Genomic DNA, 23057 nt, shown 5'->3' on the forward strand with positions numbered 1-23057 from the left:
TTAGATTTTAAATTAATGTGAAGTTCCCTAAATGATATGCAAGTACATATTAATTTTTTTCCTGAAAACTCATTTCTGGATTTCTTGAATTACTTCTACCTTTGTATAAACTATAAGATCTTTTACTCCTTTATGGCCAATTCCAAATTTATATAAATATTGTGTTCAGTGTTTTAGAGAACATACTTTAACTTGTTTTCTGTCAAAAAAAATTTCGTTATAAAGGTGACATCTGAAAGATGTATTCTTTATTTATAAATAAAAATGTCACCATTTCAGACAGGTAGGTAGTTTTATAACATTCGGCAACTTTAATTCTTTACTAAGTATTATTTTGTTGATAATGCATCAAAGAAAAATGCTTTGCATGTTTTATCTCCTAAAAATTAATCAGTAGGTTTAAAGTTTGGATTACTTACTCCAAGTATAAAAGACTACTGTGTTCATTATGAGGTCTACAGGTAAAAGTAGAACTGCTTTTACCTCATTTCCTTCATTATGCTCTTCATTTATATTAACTTTGATTTATTTGCTAGGATTATGAGAGGTGATCAGCTATTATATTTAATTTCTAGCTTTTTTCACTGAGTCATTTGTCAGTATTTGCATTTTTTAAGATAATAGGTATGGAAAAAACTGATGATTTATATTTTTACTCAGAGCTGTAAACATTATTGTAAAATTGTATTGTAATACTAGAGAAATTTAGGTAAAAGGAGGGGAAGATTCTTTTTTTTTTTAATTTTATTTTATTACGTTAATCACCATACATTACATCATTAGTTTTTGATGTAGTGTTCCATGATTCGTTATTTGCGTATAACACCCAGTGCTCCATGCAGTACATGCCCTCTTTAATACCCATCACCAGGCTAACCCATCCCCCCACCCCCTCCCCTCTAGAACCCTCAGTTTGTTTCTCAGAGTCCATAGTCTCTCATGGTTCATCTCCCCTTCCGATTTCCCCCCATTCATTTTTCAGGAGGGGAAGATTCTTTTATGATAGGGAAGGTGGTATCCTGCTGGAAGCTACTGGAAAATGGGATACAAAAATAGAATAGAACCTGGTTCCTACCGTAGCTCTAGCAGTTTACGGTTGGTGAGCTAGGTTAATGAACAAGGAAACTCATGGGGCTATATAATAATATAGGAAAACATAATTGCCAGAGATATGGATAGTAAGTTCTGTAACATTTCAGGAGATAGAATAGGTGGAATTTGAGTAGCGACGAGAAAAAGATTGGGAGAAAAAGTGATTGGGAAGTGAGAAATGTAGAGAAAGAATGAAAAGAATGAACAAAACCAGGGAGCCTCTCAGGATGCATGCATTTCTTTTTTTTCCCTGAGATTGTGTTATTTCTAGGCTTCACTTCCAGATAATATGCTTTGTATGTATAATATGTTTTGAAAGTAAAATTATTTTTATCTAAACTTTCATCTTTCCCAAGAGTCAGCATTCTGGAATGCTCTGTGTCATGAGAGTGTCACCTACATTACCAAGACTCAGAAGTGATTTTATCTTTAGTCTCCTAAGTAAATATGCTACTGGTATAAGATATACCCTGGACACATACTTGCATCAGAAGCGCCAACTTGAGACTGCTAAGGAAGATGATGATGATACCAACCAGTCCGTGTCTTCCATAGAGGATGACTTTGTCACTGCTTTTGAGCACTTAGAGGAAGAAGAGACCTCAAAGCCATATAATGATGGTTTGTTCTTTACTAGACTTTTTCTTGAAAAAGGAAATTAAAGTTTAACATTCAGTTTTAAAAGTTTTCAGGCTGAGTTCAATTAAATTCATTTTGAAATTCGATGCGATGTAAACATTTTAACTTTTTTTTTTGATTGTGCAAGGAATTCATTTCCTTGTGATTTTTAAATTGTTACCTGGTTCTTAGTTTTGCTATTTCTGTTCTTATCTTGGTGGTGCTGTTCAAGCACTGTTCACCTCATTACATTAAGTGGTTGCACCATGGCTGGGTTCAAGCTGGAGAAGAGTTAGCTGGTGGAGGGGCCGTATTAGTGTTTCCTAGCACATGTGACAAGAAGCTAAGCATTTCATAGACCAGGTATTCCCAGATGTGCGGTAAAATGAAATTATTTTAGTAAAAGCTATATTTGCTCTCAAGTGTGATTTGGGATGAATCTGGTAAACCACATAGTGTAGAAGACACTTACGTTACAAATATTTCATGCTTAAAGTCTACTTATTCCCATTGATATAAATTAATTTTCAAAAGATTCTGTTCAAGAATAATTTGATCATCTTATTCTTTTCCTATAGGAATAACTATTACTGCACTAAAGAGCCAGTGTGATGCTGCTTCTCAGACTTCTTCTGGTCACCATTTAGAAACCCATGATTTAAGGATTCTGGTTAGCTCTGGGAGGCAGAAGTCATTGGCTAAACCTTCAACTTCCTTAATAAATATGCTGGGACATAAAGAACTACCTTCTGTGAAAACTTCAGTCACCACATTAATTTCTGAGCCTTGGATCCAAAAGAGTTTCTACAGGTCATCTAATGCTTCAGATAAAGGTAGTGATGCACAGAAAACGTTTTTTTCTTCTTCTCCTGCCTACTCCTCTGAATCCGAATGCTCCAGTCCAAGTCCTGTTATTTTCTTGGATGAAGAGGGTTATCAGAAAAGTTTAAAAGCAAAACTTGAGTTACCTAAAATTCCTGTGATGAAAGATGATATAGAGGATTCAGACTCAGAAGTAAGTGAATTTTTTGATAGTTTTGATCAGTTTGATGAACTAGAGCAAACTTTAGAGACTTCTTGTCCATTTTCAAAAGATCCTGTCCTAGGAAAGACATCACAAAAGAAAGGACACAAACATGAAAAATCTTGTTCTGTAACCACTACTATGAATCCTCAAAAATTCAAGTTTGATCGTCCAGCTCTCCCAGCTAATGTTAGAAAGCCGACTCCTCGTAAACCAGAATCCCCTTACAGTAACCTGTGTGATGCTCCAGATTCACCTCGCCCGGTGAAGGCGTCAGGGGAAGACAGCGGTTTGTTTAGCCCTATTCGATCCTCTGCCTTTAGTCCTCTTGGAGGCTGTACTCCTGCTGAATGTTTTTGCCAAACAGATATTGGTGGAGATAGGAGTCATGAAAATCATGATTCTATTTATTACACCTTTGAGGATTATGCCCATAGCATTTCATGTGAGGTACTGGACTCTGTTCTTCATGCCCAACCCACTAATGTAACCTCAAACATGAACAGTATTAAAAAGGGAGAAAATAAAACCATAGCTCTTAAGAGTGAAAGCCTTGATCAAAAAAGTAAATCTAAAAATAAATCCTTGATGATTAAAGATAGCATTCAGAAATTTGCATCAGATCTTGTGGAAAAGAGTTTTGGCAGTGCATTTAAAGACTTACAGAAAGGAATGTCTTCATGTACCAATGCACTGTGTCACTTAGCCATCAAATTGACAACCTCCGTTTTTCAGATAGCATTTAATGAACTGAGAAGGCAGTGTGCATTTTCACTGAGAGAACGTGCCATTAGCGGTCTGGCTAACTTTTTGGTGAGTGAAGCTTTAGCAAATGCTTTACAGGATTTACAGTATGTAAAGAAGCAGATATTCACAAACACAGTTGCTAGGTTTGCTGCAGATCTTGCTGAAGAGCTTGTTTTTGAAGGCATCATGGAAGTGTGTCAGTTTTCCTATCCTCCAACACCCGCATCTCCACAGTGTTGGTCGTCGGACTGTGAAGACAGAGTGGTAAAGTCCTATGCAAAAGACTTATCTGAGTCTGTAATACAGGAAGCGTTTATTGAGCTTTCGCAGGTCGATGTGACCTTCACAACCAAGGCAGCAGTGAGTGTTTCTACAGATAACATAAAGTGTGCGAGCACGGAAAATTTAGTGCCGTCGACACAGACCTCCATGTCTTCTGCTTTTAACAGTCAGACCGTTACGGCGACCAGACCCATGCAGGACTATAAAAAGGAGTACACAGTACAGCAGGCCTTGTTTTGTACTTCTGGAGTTGTTACTTCTATACCAGTGCCCTTGGCAGGAAGTGCCCTTCTCCCATATCACATTTCATCTAACATATATCCGGCAAAGTCTCATCGGTCGTCTGATGATACTAATTTGAATGGTGATTCTACCCAGACACGTGTTACCACAAAAAACAGAGAAGAGGAAGTGGCGTGTCTCAGAAATATTTGTTTACCCTCAGACCACAATCCAGGTAACCAGAAAGATTTTAAACCAACAAATGAGGACATCGAAATGCAGAGCTCTTCAAAATTAACAAGCGATCCTGTGATTATTAGCAACTTTTCTGCAGCAGTGGTGCATACGATTGTAAATGAAACGTTAGAGTCAATGACATCCCTCAAAGGTACAAAAACAGCCGATGAACACGCAGATTGGGTAACTGCAACAGTAAAGGGAAAGCCCCTTCCTTTCCACCGCGGTCAAGCAACACTGCAACAGAGTGAAGCTAGCAGTAAGGACCTGTTTGCTGATCAGTTATCAAAATCTATTATTAAACATTCCATAGATAAAAGCAAATCAGCGATCCCAAATGTAGATAAAAATGCCGAACCCAAGGAAGGCTTGCCTGTTTCCAGAGAAGAGTCACACTTGACCTTGGAAAAGTTCCCCAAATTTCTTGATGCTCAAGATCACTTAACCCACTGTTCACTTTCAGCAGGAAAGGATTGTGTTCCAGAATGTAAAGGTTCATCGGTTCACGGCTCTTCTCTAGAGACACTACCACCTTGTCCAACAGCTGCAGGTCAGAAACCTGATTTGAAGGAAGTTGCTAAAGACAAATTTGTGAAAAAGCATAATGTGAATAATACAGCACTTGAGCCCTTGTCTTTCGGGCAAGAACATCCTTTTCCTCATTCACATACTTACCCATCCACAGTGCTTCCATGTGTAGATGGTTTGCATGTGGAAGATAAACAGAAAATTAGAGACGGAAATGTAATACCTGATACTCCTCCCTCCACTCCTCTGGTACCGTCCCAGGCTAGTTCGGAATGGGATATCAAGAAGTTAACCAAAAAACTCAAGGGGGAATTAGCAAAAGAATTTGCACCTGCTACACCTCCCTCTACACCTCACAACTCATCTGTGGGTAGTTTGTCTGAAAATGAACAAAATACGATAGAAAAAGAAGAGTTCATGTTGAAACTCATGCGATCTCTTTCAGAAGAAGTTGAAAGTAGTGAAGATGAAGAGCATCCGGAAGTGGATGTGAAGCCTGAGCACTTAGGGAAGAAAGTTAAGTTTGCAGAATCATTAGCTACCCACATCATCTCTCTCGCAACAGAAATGGCAGCTTCCCACCTAGATAATAAAGTCATTCAAGAACCCAAGGCGAAAAGCCCTCGCTTAAACGCACAAAATCACAGAAGTGTGTCACCTACTGTTTTAAATTGCTCAGAGGAAAATTTACAAACATTACGCAATTTTGCAGGTGATCTGGCCGCTGAAGTCCTTACGGAAGCTGAGAAAATAGCAAAAGTTAGAAGTTGTGTGCTTTTCAGCCAAAGAAAGAACAGTTGTTACGCTGATGGGGGCCGAGATGATAGATCAGAAGAGAAGTTGGATGGAGAGGCTGTAGCCCACTCAAGAGAACTAGAGCCATTCATTCTTTCATTACCACCAAGTTCTTGTATGTCTGGTCTGACCTACAAGTATCCCAGCTGTGAAAGCGTGACAGACGAGTACGCGGGTCACATTATCCAAGTGCTAAAACAGGAGGGTGGCAATAGTGAGTTAATAATGGACCAGTATGCCAATAGACTTGCTTATCGATCTGTTAAATCAGGATTACAAGAAGCCGCTAAGACCGCCAAAATGAAGTGCAGCTCAAAAATGTTCCCCATGCAAAGCTCACAGGTAAAAACCAAGAATGAACTGTTCAAGTTCTTAAACAAAGAACACCACCAAGAAGTAGATAAAGAACGACAAAGTAAAAGAAACGGAGCTTACCTTTGTAAAAATCAAACTTGTGAATGGACACGGGATACATATAAAAATGAGTGCTCTGAACTGTGTGGTTTTTCAAGCTCTCTTGCTCACAGCATAGCAAGAGATGTTACAAAAGAGCTGACAGCATCTGCAGGTGGCTTGCCAAAATCCTTAACAGATTCTTGCCTTTATGAAAAGCCTGGATGTGATGAAGATACCAAGTCTCACATCGAGCCAGAATTTCTTCAGTCTCTTCAACCTTCCTCACAAAGTCACAGAATTTACCACAGTACGGGCAGCTTAAATGGGTCTGCTTATGGAGAGAATGTCGTTCAAGCTATAGAGCAGTATGCTAAGAAAGTAGTGGATGACACTTTAGAGCTAAGTTTAGGATCCGCAGTTTTCCATGTGTCTGAGTCCACGAAAGCAGCCGATAGGGTCACTCATGGGCAAAAGTTGTCACCTATTATAAGCCAAGCTTGCAGATACTGTGGCCGTAAAGAACTGCACGATTGCACTGGAAATTCATCTCTGCATGTTTCCAGACAGGATTCACTTGCTAGTAGGAAGCCAGTTTCTAATTCAAAACTTAGCAATGTCTATCAGGAATCTAGAATTTTTCATCTTGATGTCCCACAAATTCATGTTGGTCTCGATAAGAAGACGGTGCTTGCTGAGAAGATAGTTGCTGAAGCTATTGAAAAAGCAGAGAGAGAGGTGAGCCATACCAGCTTGGCGGCTGATAGCGGAATTGGACAAGATGGCGTTAGCTTTGCTGAGAGCCTTACCACAGAAATAATGACGTCAGCAATGACGAATGTTGGACGTGCGGTTAGCAGGTGAGTTTCAGATTCCTTTTGGGTCTTAATGATAAAACGAAAAGTTAAACTTGATCATATGTGTCTTAGGTCCTATTAAGAAAGGTACAATTTTTTGAACCCCAAGTTAAAAAAAAAATTTTGCCTACTACATTTGAGTGGGGTTTCATATCCCGTATGTTACTCTCCAGCTCTGTTGTCTCATTATCCCCCCAACAGCCCTTTTGAGGGAAGGTGTTAACCCTTTCCCGAACTAGAAGAGGAGGCTTAGGCAGGATAGTCATCTTGCCCCTGTTCACAGAGTAAAGCTGGATTGGAGAAAAAGCCAGAGAGTTTTAGACGGCAAGTGTAGAGTATTACCGTGATCATTAACTACTCTGAGATTAAGTTTTTTTACAGTGTTTTCTTCTTTCTCTTCACAAAGGTAAGTTTTCTTAAAAAGAGCATAATTTAACCAAACTGCTGTGAGGGAAGAAAGCTTTAAAAATTCGCCAAGGATTTCTGTTACTGCCATCACTTCTCTCTTTTTTTTTTTTTTTTAATTTATTTATTTATTTGACAGAGACACAGCAAGAGAGGGAACACAGCAGGGGGAGTGGGAGAGGGAGAAGCAGGCTTCCCGCCAAGCAGGGAGCCCGATGCGGGGCTCCATCCCAGGACCCTGGGACCATGACCTGAACCGAAGGCAGATGCCTAACGACTGAGCCACCCAGGCTCCCAGGATATGAAACCCCACTCAAATGTCACTTCTTTTGATGGGTCCCTGTCTAAGGGGACAGTTCTTTCTGATGGTCTCACAGTGTCCTCTTCTTCAGTAGCTGTGCCTTGTGCTCAGTGATTCCAACACCTTAGTAAAAATTTTCACTTCTAACCGTTTTTTTTACTCCCTGGAAAACATCAGGACCAACTTGTGTTATTAGTTTGTAGGATTTTGTTAGTCCCACCGGACAGAGAAAGTTCCTAGAGTTGAAGTGGAGTCACAGGATTCCTCAGATTTTTTTAGTAGCTTTTGTCAAAGCCGTGGCAAGGACCACCTCTCTTCTTAGCCATCTTAAAATAGGGAGATGCAGTTTGGCCAGGACCCTGGAGTCCAGTTGTGCCATGGCGTCCTCTTGTGATGTTTCCGGTGAACCAAGGGAGGTCTCTGTTTGCTGTAATCAGGTAGCCTCCTTTCTCCTAGAGCAGGGGTTGGCAAAGCATAACCCACAGGCCAAATCTGGCCTCTGCTTGTTTGTTTGTTTATTATTGTCTGTGAGCTAAGAATGGTTTTTACATTTCCTCAGTGATCAAAAGAATACTATTTTGTGACATGTGAAAATTATATGAAATTCAAATGTTAATGTTCATAAATAAAGTTATATTGGAACATAGCTGTGCTCATTCATTTATGTATTGTCTGTGGCTGCTTTTATGCTTTAATGGCAGAGTTGAGTAGTTGAAGTAGGGACGTGGCCAACAATGCCTAAGTGTTTGCTATTTGGCCCTTTACAGTAAAAATCTGCAGACCTGCATTTTCTTTGTTCATGACTGCCTGTCAGTTCTTAATATGATGATAGACATATAATAAGTGGTTAATAAGTACATGAATGAATAAGTGGTAGTAAACTAGGCCTTTCTACAACTGAAGCAACCTTCCGCAAACAAAATCGGCCTCGGGCTATTTTAACTGTTTCTCCCTGTGCCTCCCCCAAGGCCCTGGGAGGAAAAGAGACTCTCCCCTACATTGGAGTCTCTAAAATATCCTTCCCAGGGCCTGGCACATGCCTTTGCTATTGGTAGCTCAGTATTTTCACTTTCCCTTCTTAACTCTCTTGGGTGAGTAGGTAGGCCCCTGGAGTTACTCCTACAGGCCTGTGCTGTCCTAGTCCAACTTTTTATCAAGGCCAGTAGAATATTACTTTGTAGTTCTTTTTCCTTTTCTTAACAGTTGTGTAGAGTTCTGTAAGTGCTGATTATTAAAAGCTGGCTCTAGTTTGTACAGTGTACTGTTTCCCATTTCCTGTTTCTGAAGGTAAAATGGTTTGCCTTTCAAGCTTTAGAGGGATTCGTTCAGATGGATTATTTTTAAAGGTATCATTTGGCATCCCCTTTCTTGTAAATGTTTGATTCATGAAAATAGCCATAAATATTTCACAGAGCTGTAATGTACAGAAGGGTGGTATGTGGGTGGTATGTGAAGTGTCAAATGGGGAATTACATGGTAGTGTATTTTTAGCAGAGCAAACATCTAAACTATATTCTGAGCTATTATTTCTGAGCCAGAATAACCCAGCAGTCATTAAAACTCTTCTCTGGACCTCATCTACTGGGTCATTTCAACCAGAAAACGATTAGATTGCGGCACATTCCAGAAAAGAGTTAAAAATTTTAAAAAGAACAAAGTAGAGCTCTGTTATGGCTCAAAACTATAATGTGCTGGGGCGCCTGGGTGGCTCAGTCGGTTGGGCGGCTGCCTTCGGCTCAGGTCGTGATCCCGGAGTCCTGGGATCCAGCCCCACGTCGGGCTCCCTGCTCAGCGGAGAGCCTGCTTCTCCCTCTCCCTCTGCCTGCCTCTCTGCCTACTTGTGCTCTCTCTCTCTGTCAAATAAATAAATAAAATCTTTAAAAAAAAAACAAAACTATAATGTGCCTGTCCAGTATAATTCCAGTTGCTGTATCTTAAATATAAGATGAGGATAGCCCCAGAGGGGGGTGGGGCAGTTCAGGACTTATTCTGGGCATTGGGGATACAGAAATAAGTAAAACAGTCAAAAATATGTGTTCTCTGGAGCTTATGTTACGGTAGAAAAAGACAAGTAAAATAGCCAAGTGCATCACACAGAAGTGCTTTGGAGGAAAACTGAAGCAAGGAAGGGAGGTGTGGGTGTGGGGTGGGGGTGGTAGCAGCAGGTGGGGATGGTTTACGGTTTTGTTTTTTTTTTTTTTTGAAGATTTTATTTATTTATTTGACAGAGACACAGCAAGAGAGGGAACACAAGCAGGGGGAGTGGGAGAGGGAGAAGCAGGCTTCCCGCTGACCAGGGAGCCGGATGCGGGGCTCGATCCCAAGACCCTGGGATCATGACCTGAGCCAAAGGCAGACGCTTAACGACTGAGCCACCCAGGCGCCCCTGGTTTGCAGTTTTGAATAGGTAGAGAGGGGGAAAGCAACACTGATAAAATAACGTCTGAGCAAAGAGCCAAAGGTGAAGAGAGAGTAAGTCACGTGGGAATTGGGGCAGAGGGTTCCAGGCAAAGGGGTAGGATCATGCATGTTGGGGAAGCCGCACAGGGGCAGGCGTGGCTGCAGTGAGAGGGCTGGGGAGAGTAATAGATGGGACACCATGGAGACTAGGAGAGGGTGTCATACCAGCGAGTATGTTATAAGGATTTGGACTCTCATTCTGATTGGTGTGGAGCCGCTAGGATGTTTTGATCAGACGACTAACATTTTTCCTCTTCATCTTGAAAAACATCATTTTAAACTGCTATGTTGAGAATAAAATATAGAGGGGGCAATTACAGTAATCGAACAGTGGCCTTTCTTGTGAAAATGGAATAAAAATATAAATGTCTCTTCTTCATTGAGAAAAAGAATGAGAAGGGTTATGATCCTATGCTCAAAATCTTAAATTTGACTCTAGGCTTGTTTGACAGTACTAGAATTCTTCGAACTACTTTTTTTGTTCTTGAAGCCAGAAAGAGCTTCCTCTCAGTACAACTAAAAGTACTGTCTTACAAAGTAGGTGATAAACTTAGAAATTTGTGCTCCTTTATAGTGGTCCCAGTTGAAACTATGAATTGCTTTAAAGAGAATTTAGATAAATAGAGCACTTGGGGTGGATAATAGATATAGCTCAGTTAACTTTGAAAATAGTATGCTCTCCTGCAAAGTCTCTTTTTTAGCAGACACAAAGGGTTGGATGGGCCACTGGTGTGGCTGTGAATATCGATTGTTTTTGTCATCTTTATCATCAAATTGATAGTCTTAGAATTGGATTGAATTTTTTTTTCTTTTCGCCCTTCCTTCCTTTCCTTCCTTTTCTTCTTCCCTCCCTCCCTCCCTCCCTTCCTTCCTTCCTTTTTTTTTTTTTTCAGTCCAAAAGAAATAGAAGACTTTCAGTCAACTGAGTCTTTTGGCAGCCAGCAGATGAATCTCAGTATTGGTGATGACAGCACTGGTAGCTGGTCCAATTTAAGTTTTGAAGATGAACACCAGGATGAAAGTAGCAGTTTTCATCACCTAAGTGAAAGGTAACTAAAATTGTGCATGTGATTCCATAGTTTAGGTCCTCAGACCTCGGGAGTAAATTTATACTGGGTTTTTAAAAATGATGAATTTGAAAATCTTTTATTATTTTCAGAATGTATTTTATTATCCATAATGTAGTTCTAATGGTTTTTCACATTTATTAGGTATAGTTATTAGCCAAGCTAAGTTTCCTTACGTGTGCCAGTGGTTGATAATGAAAAATACTCCATACATTTGATTTTATACCCTTAGGATTTTCCTGGACTTTTGTATCTCTCACTTTTTAAAAAGGGTACCTTTTTTTCTTTAGAGGCTGAGAAAAAAGGCAGTGATCTGTAAAAGGTATCTTTTTTTTTAAATTTTATTTTATTATGTTATATTAGCCACCATACAATATATCATTAGTTTTTGATGTGGTGTTCCACAATTCATTGTTTGCGTATAACACCCAGTGCTCCATGCAGAACATGCCCTCTTTAATACCCATCACGGGGCTAACCCATCCCCCACCCCCTTCCCCTCTAGAACCCTCAGTTTGTTTCTCAGAGTCCATAGTCTCTCATGGTTCATCTCTGTAAAAGGTATCTTAATGACCCTGTAATTTTCTTGTTATTAGTGAAAGTAATATCTTTTTTGGGAAGGATTCCTCACTTACCCTGCTATTCAGGAACAAAATGACCTGGAGCATTTATACTTGAATGACTGAAAATACGTAAACTCCTTATAAAAATATGGTTTTGTACAGCAGGAAGCACTTACCTCATATATAACTTGTCTTAGTTTATTTTGTTTATAGTAACAGTCTTTGGCATATTTTATTCTGATACACTTGTTTCTTACATTGTTTACTCTCTAAAGGCATTCCTGACTAAACTATAAAATGCCATAAATTTTTATCCACATTAATTGATAATTGGAAATAATCAGTGCCATCCAGGGCTGAGTCTAGGGAGAGGAAAGGCTTCTTAGTTTCGGGCTGTGGAAAGGAGCCTGTGAGGCTTCAGTGGAACAGAACCCTTGGAATTGACTTACCAAGACGAGGAAGTGAGAAGACGGTGGGAGGAGGGGATGAAGGGAAGGAAATGGCTTTTCACCTGTTAGAAGACATCATCTCAGAGCATTTTGTCTGATGTTTGGATTAACCAGTAAGTATTAATATTTTCATAAAACATCTATTTTGTCATAGTTTCTTAAAATGCTATGTAAACCACCAGTACATCTTAAAATCTGGGTCCGAAAAGACAGTCTTTAAAACTGGTAGTGGGAAGTAAGGGTAATATCACAAACATCATGTGGCCCTTTCCATAACTCTACCAGGAATAGAATGTTAACACTTAAATTCTTCTCTCATCTTGGAGAAACACAGGCTTCTAGAATTTCAGTAAGGGTTGATGTTGCTGCTTAGGAAATCCTGCTGTTAAAATGGGCGAACTAGGGTTCATGGCGTGTGGCATTAAGGGGCCTGTAGCCAGTTGAACAGCTCTGTGCAGAATGTTGTCTGGTTGGATGGCTCTGTCCTTGGTTCTGTCCTCTTTAGCATTTTATTAGTGATAGAAGATAAGTAATGTCCCCCGCACCGCCCACCCCCATCTGCGGTTTTGCTTTCTGTAGTTTCAGTTGCCCATGGTCAGTTAAGGTCCAGAAGCAGATGACCCTCCTTCTGACATGTTGTCAGAAGGTCACTTGTTGCCTAACACTGTGTCACTGTGCCTGTGTCATTCCCCTCACTCCATCTCATCATGTAGGCATTTTATCATCTCACATTATCACAAGGATGGTAAGTACATACAAGAAGTTATTTTTAGAGAGAAAGACCACATTCACATAACTTGTATTATAGTATATTGTTATAATTACTCTTTTATTATTAGTTTTTGTTGTTAACCTCTTACTAGTGCCTAATTTATAAAGTAAACTTCATCATAGGTATGTATGTGAAGAAAAAAACGTAGTATCTGTAGGGTACGGTACTGCCCATGGTTTCAGGCCTCCACTGCGGGCCGTGGAATGCATCCTCTGCACATAAGAAGGGACTGCTCTGCTCATTATTTGTGAATGACTTAAAACAAAGATGGAAAGATCATCTCATTAACAGAGCCAAGTTTCAAAAAGACCGAATCAGGCGGCGACTAAAAGAATTCTGTTAAACATGGGTAAATGCATTTGGTTCAGGAAATTAACTGAATTCAGGATGGGGAATAACTTGGCTTCACAGCATTTTTTCAGAAAAATACCTGTAGTTTTAATTGAACACAGAACAATTATGCTCTGTGGTTATTAAGGTTCAAGCACAAAGAGTAGGGCTCATCCAGGGTTGGTAGTATGCTTGTTGAACACAGAATTTCTAGAGAGATTAAGATTAAGAGAGATAAAGATTCATTAGGTCGTTGGAGGTCCCAAAAATCTCAGATGATTTTAATGCAGGTGGTTCAGAGATCACACTTCAGATACATAGCTGCACATGTTTTGTCTTCGATGCCATCTGCTGTAGGAACTGTAATTTTCTGGTACAGAGATCAGATAGGAGATAAAAGACCTCAATGGTTTGGACACTTCATGTGCTTTTACTCCCAAGTAGGAAGTTTAGTAGAGAGCAGCAGTTAAAAAAGAAATAATAATTTCAGAGTTTCACAGGTGTTTATGAGGAGTGTGTAATTATTCGATCTGAAAGAGACTTGGTCTGTGTATGTGTGTCTCTTAAGTATTTCAAGCAGTCTGTGAATTTCTTAAAAGTTATGTAGTAGATTAGGTAAGAGATGGGACCGGGCTTGCGGAATTTTTGAGATAATACTTATGAGATACGTCAAAATCGATAGTAGTCTTTATGTGGCTGAAAACCACGATAAAGAGTCTTAGCCCTTCACCCCCACTGGCTTGAGGTACACCTGCTCGAGACCTAGGAATTATGAAAAGATGGAAAATACACAGACAGGAATAGATAGGAAATAGGAAAAGATTTAAAAGAAAATGATGGAAGCAGGGCAGTGTTCAAGAATGAAATAGGAACACTGTTAAGTGAAGAAATTAAGTTGTTTTATGTCGGGTTAATGGAGGACAATTGTACCTCCCAATTTGCTTGGGACAGTCTGAATTTACTTCCCGCTGCTCTGGTGTACTTATTAATGGTGACTTCTTTCATTTCCAGAAGTATTCTGGTTAGATGAGAAATTATACGGGCACCCTAGTTAGAGGTGACATTTTATAAATAACTGACTTGGAATCTGACCCATTTTGAGGGGCAAGAGGAAGGGGGAATGAGGTTAAATAGAGGGAGTTTGAGTCTTTGGTCTTGACATTTTTTAGGCGTTATATCTTTGCATGTTCACCGAAACCTTAGGTGATGGATTTTGATGATTAATTAAAAGGAGGACTCATTATTGTTGTTAGCATATGGGTTAAGAATTTTAATTTTGTAATATTTTTCTTTGTTTAGAAAATCATTCTATTAGTAGAGGTGAATGCAATGTTTGAGATCCTCAATTTTTCCTTTTGGTTTGGCTCACAGGCTGTCTGTCCATTCTGTATTTCTATGTTTTCCCATCTTTGGTTTGTCTGACAGCAGGCTACGTAGGCAAAACTCTGGCTGTTTTCATGGTTTTATAACAGAGCTATATTTGTTTGAACATAGGCTGCAAAGACACTGCTCAGTTTTAACTTTTCTTTTTTTTTTAAAGATTTTATTTATTTATTTGACAGAGAGGGAGACAGAGAGAGAGGGAACACAAGCAGGGGGAGTGGGAGAGGGAGAAGTAGGCTTCCCGCTGAGCAGGGAGCCCGATGCGGGGCTCGATCCAGAACCCTGGGATCATGACCTGAGCCGAAGGCAGACGCTTAATGACTGAGCCACCCAGGCGCCCCCAGTTTTAACTTTTCTAACACAGTCTAGTTTGTGACAGTTTGCTAGCGCCAGAGTAAATATGGATATGCAAATTATTGAAATTGCTTGGAAACTCTTTAGAACTTTTAAATAATCATCCTTTTTTTTGTAACCTTGTCAACATTTACTGATGCACAGAAGATGATTTTGTGTTAATTCACTTTTTAGAACCCAAATTTTAGTTTGTGTACGTATTAATTTTTATAATTGCCTAGCCTAATGTGGGGAAATATAAGCTGCTTATCACTGCGAACTAATGTGCTTACTAATTATTTTAATGATTAGTATTTTAAATTGCATGTTTAGGTTTTAATCTGAAAAATTAAATTTAGTTTTGTTTCCGAACACAGTCGCTTTTTGTTTGTTATTGCTTTGCCGCAGTTTTAGAACATAGTTGCTTTCTTCTTTCGATTCAGTAGTTTAAGAAGGTACCCATGTGGCATTAGTGACTGGCCCACCAGACAGGTGTAGTAAGCCTTGGTTACTCAATATTCTGAAGAAAATGTATGTTATTTGCCACCTACTGAATTACACATCATGTATGAAATGAAAGTAATTGACATAATAAGAGTATTTTGAAATCAGAAAACATCTTTTCTCCAAGTAGTTAGAAGAGGTCTATTTGGGACTATGTTTCGGTGCCTGTCCTTTCATTCCCGCCCCCCAAACCCATCAGTGTTTGCGTTGTCTAAAGAGCTGAGAGATAGTTAACCTGTGGTCTTTTTAAAACTTTATCCAAATGGAAGAGTATTGGCTTTTTACAAATTATATCCCAAGATTTGCCATAGATGTTGATTTAATCATTGAAGATTTGCCATAGATGTTGATTTAATCATTGAAACTTCTTACTTCACGCATTCATTTGCTGTCCTACAAGCCATTCTGTTGTGTTCATATGTAAAATACATATAAAATGAGAATAATTTTCCTGATCTATGGAGGACAAGTAAGAGAACTCCCAAATGTCCAAGGCCGCCCAGTTGCAGTGATGGTCTCTCAGCCTCCGCGGATGCACCACTCCGCCGGGCAGCTTCCGAACCTCCCACTTACCACCGACAGAAGCTGTTCCAAGGAAAACCAAGGTCTTCTTTACTATTCATTTTCTGGTTCAGCTCTGTTCTTTTCTTCTTCTGGCAGTAATGGTAACAGCAGTAGCTGGAGCAGTCTTGGTTTAGAAGGAGATTTGTATGAGGACAATTTATCCTTTCCAACATCAGACAGGTTGGTCCAGTCCAGAAACTTACAAACTGATGATTCTTTCACACTAATGCATGATGTCATATTCTTAAAAGAACGTGGGTTACAGTGCCAATATGTATCAGTCTGCTTTTCTCCTATGTTTGGACATGATTCTGCTTGATAATTTACATCTAATGAGAAACTTCAATTATGCTAAGAGACGACTGACATCTAATTGCAAAATGTGTTACATCTATGCATGTGTTGCTTTGCTTGCTATTTCTCATCCTACCAATTATTATTTCATTAAAAAGAGCTTGCTTCCTACAGGATTTCTGGTTTTTGTTGTTGTGTTGTTTTTGTATGTAATTTTATTTCACATGTAAGGAAAGTGTAGGAAAAATGTATTTTTAGTGTGTTAAAAATATGTCCTTGGCATTAGCAGATGCCACGGCATTCTATGATAATTCAAATGCAGTGTTATCCAAAACCAAATTAGTAGAATATTTTAGCTTTAAGCTATTTGAAATTAAATTTTATCATGAAATTACTTGGCGTTCTCCATCACGGTAAGGTAGAACTTCTTGGTTATTGATGACCTGTCTAGGCATCATTTACAATTCAGATTTTAACATGAAATGGTGTGAGAAGCAAAGCTTCCTTTTTTTATTGTCATCTCTTCCCTTTTTAAATGTCATATATCATATTGTAACATTCATTCTTTTCCACGTTTTAAGAATTAGTTTTAATACCATTGTTAATTAAAGCTTTTTTTTTTTTTAACTGCTTCTGCTCTTTTATTCGAAAAGTGATGGGCCAGATGATAAAGATGAAGATCATGAGGATGATGGAGAAGGTAATTGACAGATTGTTTTTCAAAGTGTTTGCATGTGTTTTTGTTTAAGGTTTCCTAGAAGAGTCTTCACCTTGTGCGTTTTCATCACTGAAGCTCCAGGTTATTACAAATCAGGGTATTTACATTACAAATCAGGATATTCTTGAACTAATGTATCCAGCGGCAGGTCCTTTGTTGAACCATTTGTACCATTTGATTGCTAAACTAATGAAGTGCCCATTGGTGTAAAGATTGAACTACTTTAAAAGAATTACTCAATGATTTGAGAGGGAAATTTATGATAATCTCTCTATATGTAAGGGTTTATGTAAACATAAAACCCTTGCATTATAAGATATAATTTATTATAATTATGGCATGTGCCCTAGTTTTTTCCTTCCAAACTAGTAACCTCTCGAATTAGTGTTTAATGTTGATGTTACATAAATTAGTAAGTAAAAATTAAAAGACATTTTAAAATCAATCCTTCCCTCTCTCAGTTCTATTCCTAAACTCACAAATATACATATTTGAAGAAAATAGTTAATTCTTCCTTTGATGAACATAATTCCAAATATCTAAATACTAGATACCATTGGTCACCGTGTTCTCGACCATGATTTATAATCCTTAATTCAAATATTAGAATGTCTGAGTGAATGCAGAAACTTTCCATGTTGAAGCTGAATTTTCATTGTATTTAGATGGCTTATTCTTTTATTATGCAAATACCAATAATGTTTTCTATAAAGTGGCACCTAAAAATATTCATACTGTTTGAGATATTTGTTTTTGAGCTAGTCTTTTTATTTTTCATTTCTTTAGAAATGGGCAAACTGAGAAAATTGCCCAAATGAATTTCTCAAAATGTACTTTATAACACCTGAGTGTCTGATTAGTTTTATCGCCAATTATGCCTTTCTTATTTAGGGAAGTCATGTACTGGTTTCTGAGTTAAAATCCTCAGACTTAAGGTGATTATTTTTTAGTCCCAGTGCTTCTGCTAACTAGACATTCTTTTTTTTTTTTTTAAGTAAACATTCTTCATATAGGACTTCTAGAAGTTTTGTCATCAGATATGAAGTAGGGGTAGGGCAATATTCTTAGAGGGACAGATAGGCTAGGTAATATTTGCTTTCTTTTTGTTGACTAAAAGAGTGTTGACTTTGTCTAGGCAAGTTGTGTCCCTTTTCCCAAATAATGCCTGTGAGGAAAGTTGTTCCAAAGGCTGTAGATGGTGCAAATGCATGTGGTGAGTATTTTCCTCAGTGAACTAGTCATTACTTAACTGACTTTATTACTGAGGGACAATTAAGAGAAAAGAAGATATAAGTTAATATAAATATGAAATTGATTTAAAAAAATTTACTTTTGGCACTAGCAGACTCTTTAGGATTTCTTTTGTGAGTAGATAGAAATTTACTATATGTAAATTCATGTCACTACTCAGCTTTTGAGATCATAGTCATCTCTCATTATATAGAAAATTGTGGCCAGCTTTGAAATTTGTTAAATTAGGAATTGGTAAAATAGGACAGATTGATACGGGTTTATAGAAAGATTCAAAATTATGGAAATCCTAAGGCAACAAACCTCATTTTGTTGTATTTTTAGTTGCAGGAGGTCAGCCACTTGCCTTTTCCCTGGTGTTGAGTGACCTCTCCTTGGCCAGGCAGCCAGGAGCCCCATAACTGAGAAAGCCAATAATACAGAGAAGTCATGGGTGACTTGGCTTCCAACCCCATGACCTCTGCAGGATTTACAAAATGGCCCAGAGACCATGTCTGGTTTCACAGTGCACCAGACCCATTTTTGATTGAGAGTGGGGGGAGAGGAGGGAAAAGGCAGTACGTTTATCTGAAGAGAATGACGTGGATCTGTTTTTTTTTAAGTGAAAAAATTAGGGACCAACCCAAATCCTAAAAATGATTAGTAGTGGTCTAGAATGCCCTGCAACCTGTAAAAAAGAATCAGGGACATTGACCAAGAAATTTCCGTGCCGGGTACGAAGTGGCATGATGTCTGCCAGCAGGCCGGCTGCTCACCTCTTACGTGGGAGGCCCCTTGTCTCAGCGCTGCCTTTTGCTCGGCAGTCACTAAGCAGGAGTGTTGGACACATGGTATCGGCCTACAGGTCATTTGTTTTATAGTCAACAGCGATTCGTCCTTCTTTATGTTGAGAACATAATGTTCATAAAAAAAAAAGAAATGAAACTCGAGAGCAATATCTTATTTATAAAGGGTTATACCCAGAAAATTCCCTGGTCTGGCTTTTGGGATGTAAGTGGCTGCATGTGACATTTTTATCCCCCTCTTCTGCCTAAAGAATGAAGTGATTAAGAGTTTGGAGCCAGACTGTGTGTTCATATCCTGGCCCAGCCACTTCCCCGCTATATGACTCTGGATCTCTCTGCCTCATGTCCCTCACCTGTAAGATGGAGATGATGATAGTTCTGGCTTCACAGGATGGGTGTGAGGGTTCCGGGGGTTTGTATATAGGAAGAGCTTAGAACAATACTTACGATGTAATATGCCCTATACAAGTGTTTGTGGCTTCTGTTACCTCTCTTAGTTCGAGAAGCTTTCTTGAGTCGATTTAATATATTTATTTGAGATTTATATTTAGATTGTAATCATAGCTTTATAGTTTTGTTTTCTCTTTCTTTACCTGTGGATCTTATTTTGACACAAATTATGGCATCTACAGTACTTGATATTCAGTGCCTCAAAATAGAGTTTTGTATTTGTGCTCTCAGTGGATGATCAAAGTTATTCCTTTGTTGTAGAATTATTGTGCCCTTTCAAATAAATGTTTTGGTTGATGTTAAGGTGGGGATAAGAAAAGACAGATTTTTTCCCCAGCGTTCATTGGAATCTTAAGAAATGGAAAATATTTCTCTATCCTTGGAAACCAGAGTATTGAGAGTTGAATTGATGAATTTCACTTTATACTGTTTAAATGTAAATATTAGGTTTGGGGCAAGACAGAAAGATTCTGCTCATTACAAATATCGACATGGAGCCGTGCACAGTAGACCCCCAGCTAAGGATTATTCTTCAGTGGCTCGTTGCTTCTGAGGCCGAAGTGGCAGAACTTTATCTTCATGACTCTGCAAAGAAGGAATTCATACAAGTAAGTACCTGCCTTACAGGGTGGTTGTAAGGACATATTTAACCATATACGATGTTCTGTGTCACATAGTTGATCTAGTAAGATGCCCCTTGATAGCAGAGTGGGTAAGTGCTTACGTGGTAGAGTCTCATAGTGGGTCCACATGTCAGCTCTGCCACTCTAGTCTAACCGTGGGTAGGCTCACTGGTCAGTTTCCTTATCTGCACTATGAAAATGAGTAGAGAGGTTACCTTACAGAGGTTTGTGAGGATTAAACATAATATCATAAAAAATACGCTTGATCTAGTGCCTGACACATCCTAACTACTCAAAGTTACATGTTGTTAATAAACATGTGTTCATATGAAAAGATTGAGTTATTCTTTGTTTTAAATTGATTCATAATTATGCCTGGTAATTAGTATATCTCCTACTACTCTGTTAATCTAGTCTTATTAGTGGGAGAAACTAGCATACTCAAAAGCCAGTGAAGGTTTAAATATCTTATAAGGGACCATGGACCACTTTGAGTATTTTGTAGGGTTCTAATAATAGAACATTCAGATTCGATGCACTAATAGGATGTTTTTATTGAGAACTGTGTGCCAAGCACCTTGTTAGTCAAGATTTTTATTTTATAGTCTTAAGGTTTTTGCCCCAGAATCTTCATTATCAGAATTTTGATTTAATCTTATTATAGGGTATAAAATAGTTCAATGAATAACCAGTGTAAATTTATCTATAACAAAAAGGGAACAGTCCAGTTACTCTTGATTCCTGGTTCAGAATTTACAAAGATATTGTTGAAAGAAGTATGTGAAAAAGATACTCAGTAAAAATAACTTTTTTTTCGTATTTTGTTGTTTGTTTGTTTTTTCTTGGACTTTTTGGATTTTTCTAGTTTATGTTTCGGTTTTTGGGCAGAAGGAGAAAATAAGACAAGGTGATCCTCAAGAAATGAGTTGTCAAGGAGAAGGAGTGGGTAGGAAAGGTGTTAGAACTCACTGGAGGGAGGCAGACATTTTCAAGTCATTTAGTCTTGAATAAACTGTGAGGGCTAAGGAAAAGCTTAGGCAGAGCTGAGCATGAGCATAATGGTGCTTGGTGCTGATCCCCAAGTAACGTAGGAAAACATTCTGGAAATTCCTCAAAAAGTTAAACCTAGCATTATCATATAACCTAGCAATTCCACTCCTAGGTATATACCTAAGAGGAATGAAAATATATGTCCATGGCAACATTATTCATAATAGGCCAGAAGTGGAAACATCCTAGAATGGATAAATAAAATGTGGTTTATCTTTGCAGTGGAGTACTCTCTGTCAATAAAAAGGAAGGAAGTATATACATGCTACACCATGGAGGAAACTTGAAGTCACGTTGGGTGAAAGAAACGTCACCAGAGACCATATGTTTTATGATTACATTTATATGAAATGACCAAAATGGGCAAATCTCAAGACTGAAGTAGATTAGTGATTGCCTAGAGTTGAGGGGTTTGGGAGAAATGGGGAGTGTTTACTAATGCGTAGAGCTTTTCTTTTGGTGTGGTAGACATGTTCTAACACTGATTGTGGTGATGGTTGCATTCAACTCGGTGACTATACTAAAAACCATTGACTTAAGTACTCTTTATTTATTTATTTATTTTTTTCCCTTTAGAGCAAAAATTGCATTTATTTATTTTTTTTCTTTTTTAATTTTATTATGTTATGTTAGTCACCATACATCATTGGTTTTTGATGTGGTGATCCCCGATCCATTGTTTTCATATAACACCCAGTGCTCCATGCAGTACATGCCCTCCTTAATACCCATCACCGGGCTAACCAATCCCCCTCCCCCCTCCCCTCTAAAACCCTCAGTTTGTTTCTCAGAGTCCATAGTCTCTCATGGTTCATCTCTCCCTCCAATTCCCCCCCCCCATTTTTCCCTTCCTTCTCCTAATGTCCTCCATGCTATTCCTTATGTTCCACAAATAAGTGAAACCAATGATAATTGACTTTCTCTGCTTGACTTATTTCACTTAGCATAATCTCCTCCAGTCCCATCCATGTTGATGTAAAAGTTGGGTGTTCATCCTTTCTGATGGCTGAGTAATATTCTATAAGTACACTTTAAATGGATGAATTGTCTGGTCTGTGAATTATATCTCTATAAGGCTATATTTAACAAGGCTAAGCATATTTATATTACAAAATTAAAGTAGTTTTTACAGAACTAAATAGAAAAAAAATGAGTGAAGACATGTTCTGATTCTGGTGACAGTGGAGTTTATTTAAACCTGTATTTATTTACTTTTTTTTAATTGAGTTATTATTGAAATATAACATTATATTAGTTTCAGGTATACAACATGATTCGATATCTGTGTATATTGTGAAATGATCACCACAATATTTACTTTTTTGGTGTTTTTTTTTTTTGTTGAAACATTAACATTTCTTTTTTTTTTTGTTTTTTGTTTAATTGACAGAGAGAGAGAGACAGTGAGAGAGGGAATACAAGCAGGGGGAGTGGGCGAGGGAGAAGCAGGCTTCCTGTGGAGCAGGGAGCCCGATGCGGGGCTCGATCCCAGTCCTGGGATCATGACCTGAGCCGAAGGCAGACGCTTAACGACTGAGCCACCCAGGCGTCCCAAAACATTGACATTCTTTAACTTAGAAAGCCGTGTTTCCAATTGAGGCCAGAGTGTGTATTTCAGAAAAAAGCCACACTGCATATTGTGGAAGGAAAAATCCACATCCTTCTATCAAGATTGATATTGTCTTTATTATTTTATGTTCCTAATTGAGGGTGTGACAGAAGTATTTAGGTCAAGAATTTCGTATAGAAATGGAGACTATACTCCCATACAGAGTCTCAGGTGGGTGAGGTTTGTGCAGTTCTGTCTCCAAGAGTCCCAAAGTGTCATTCTCTGGAGGAGATGTATTTGTCAGGGGCAGGAAGGAAAAATGTTTAATTTGCGTAGAGGGGTAGTAATTTAGGGGAGAGGACCTCATTATACAACTGGGAAATAATACTTTACTGCAGACAGCAAGAATCT

The 23057-nt window shown here is 38.5% G+C and overlaps 1 protein-coding gene across 5 annotated transcripts in view; it reads left to right on the forward strand.

The window, feature by feature from the left end:
* Positions 1-23057, forward strand: part of AKAP11 (A-kinase anchoring protein 11) — a 51484-nt gene that overhangs the window by 24327 nt on the left and 4100 nt on the right. For 4 of the 5 annotated variants that reach the window (XM_032402945.1, XM_032402949.1, XM_032402947.1 and 1 more), the window contains 6 exons: positions 1449-1713; positions 2289-6798; positions 10855-11010; positions 16023-16106; positions 16874-16920; positions 19872-20032. In XM_032402945.1, coding sequence (XP_032258836.1) covers positions 1449-1713; positions 2289-6798; positions 10855-11010; positions 16023-16106; positions 16874-16920; positions 19872-20032 — 5223 coding nt within the window. The remainder of the gene's footprint in view (positions 1-1448; positions 1714-2288; positions 6799-10854; positions 11011-16022; positions 16107-16873; positions 16921-19871; positions 20033-23057) is intronic. The other variant, XM_032402946.1, reaches the window with a different exon arrangement.

The sequence above is a fragment of the Phoca vitulina genome, unplaced genomic scaffold (genome assembly GCF_004348235.1).
Source record: "Phoca vitulina isolate PV1807 unplaced genomic scaffold, GSC_HSeal_1.0 scaffold5, whole genome shotgun sequence".
Taxonomy (NCBI): domain Eukaryota; kingdom Metazoa; phylum Chordata; class Mammalia; order Carnivora; family Phocidae; genus Phoca; species Phoca vitulina.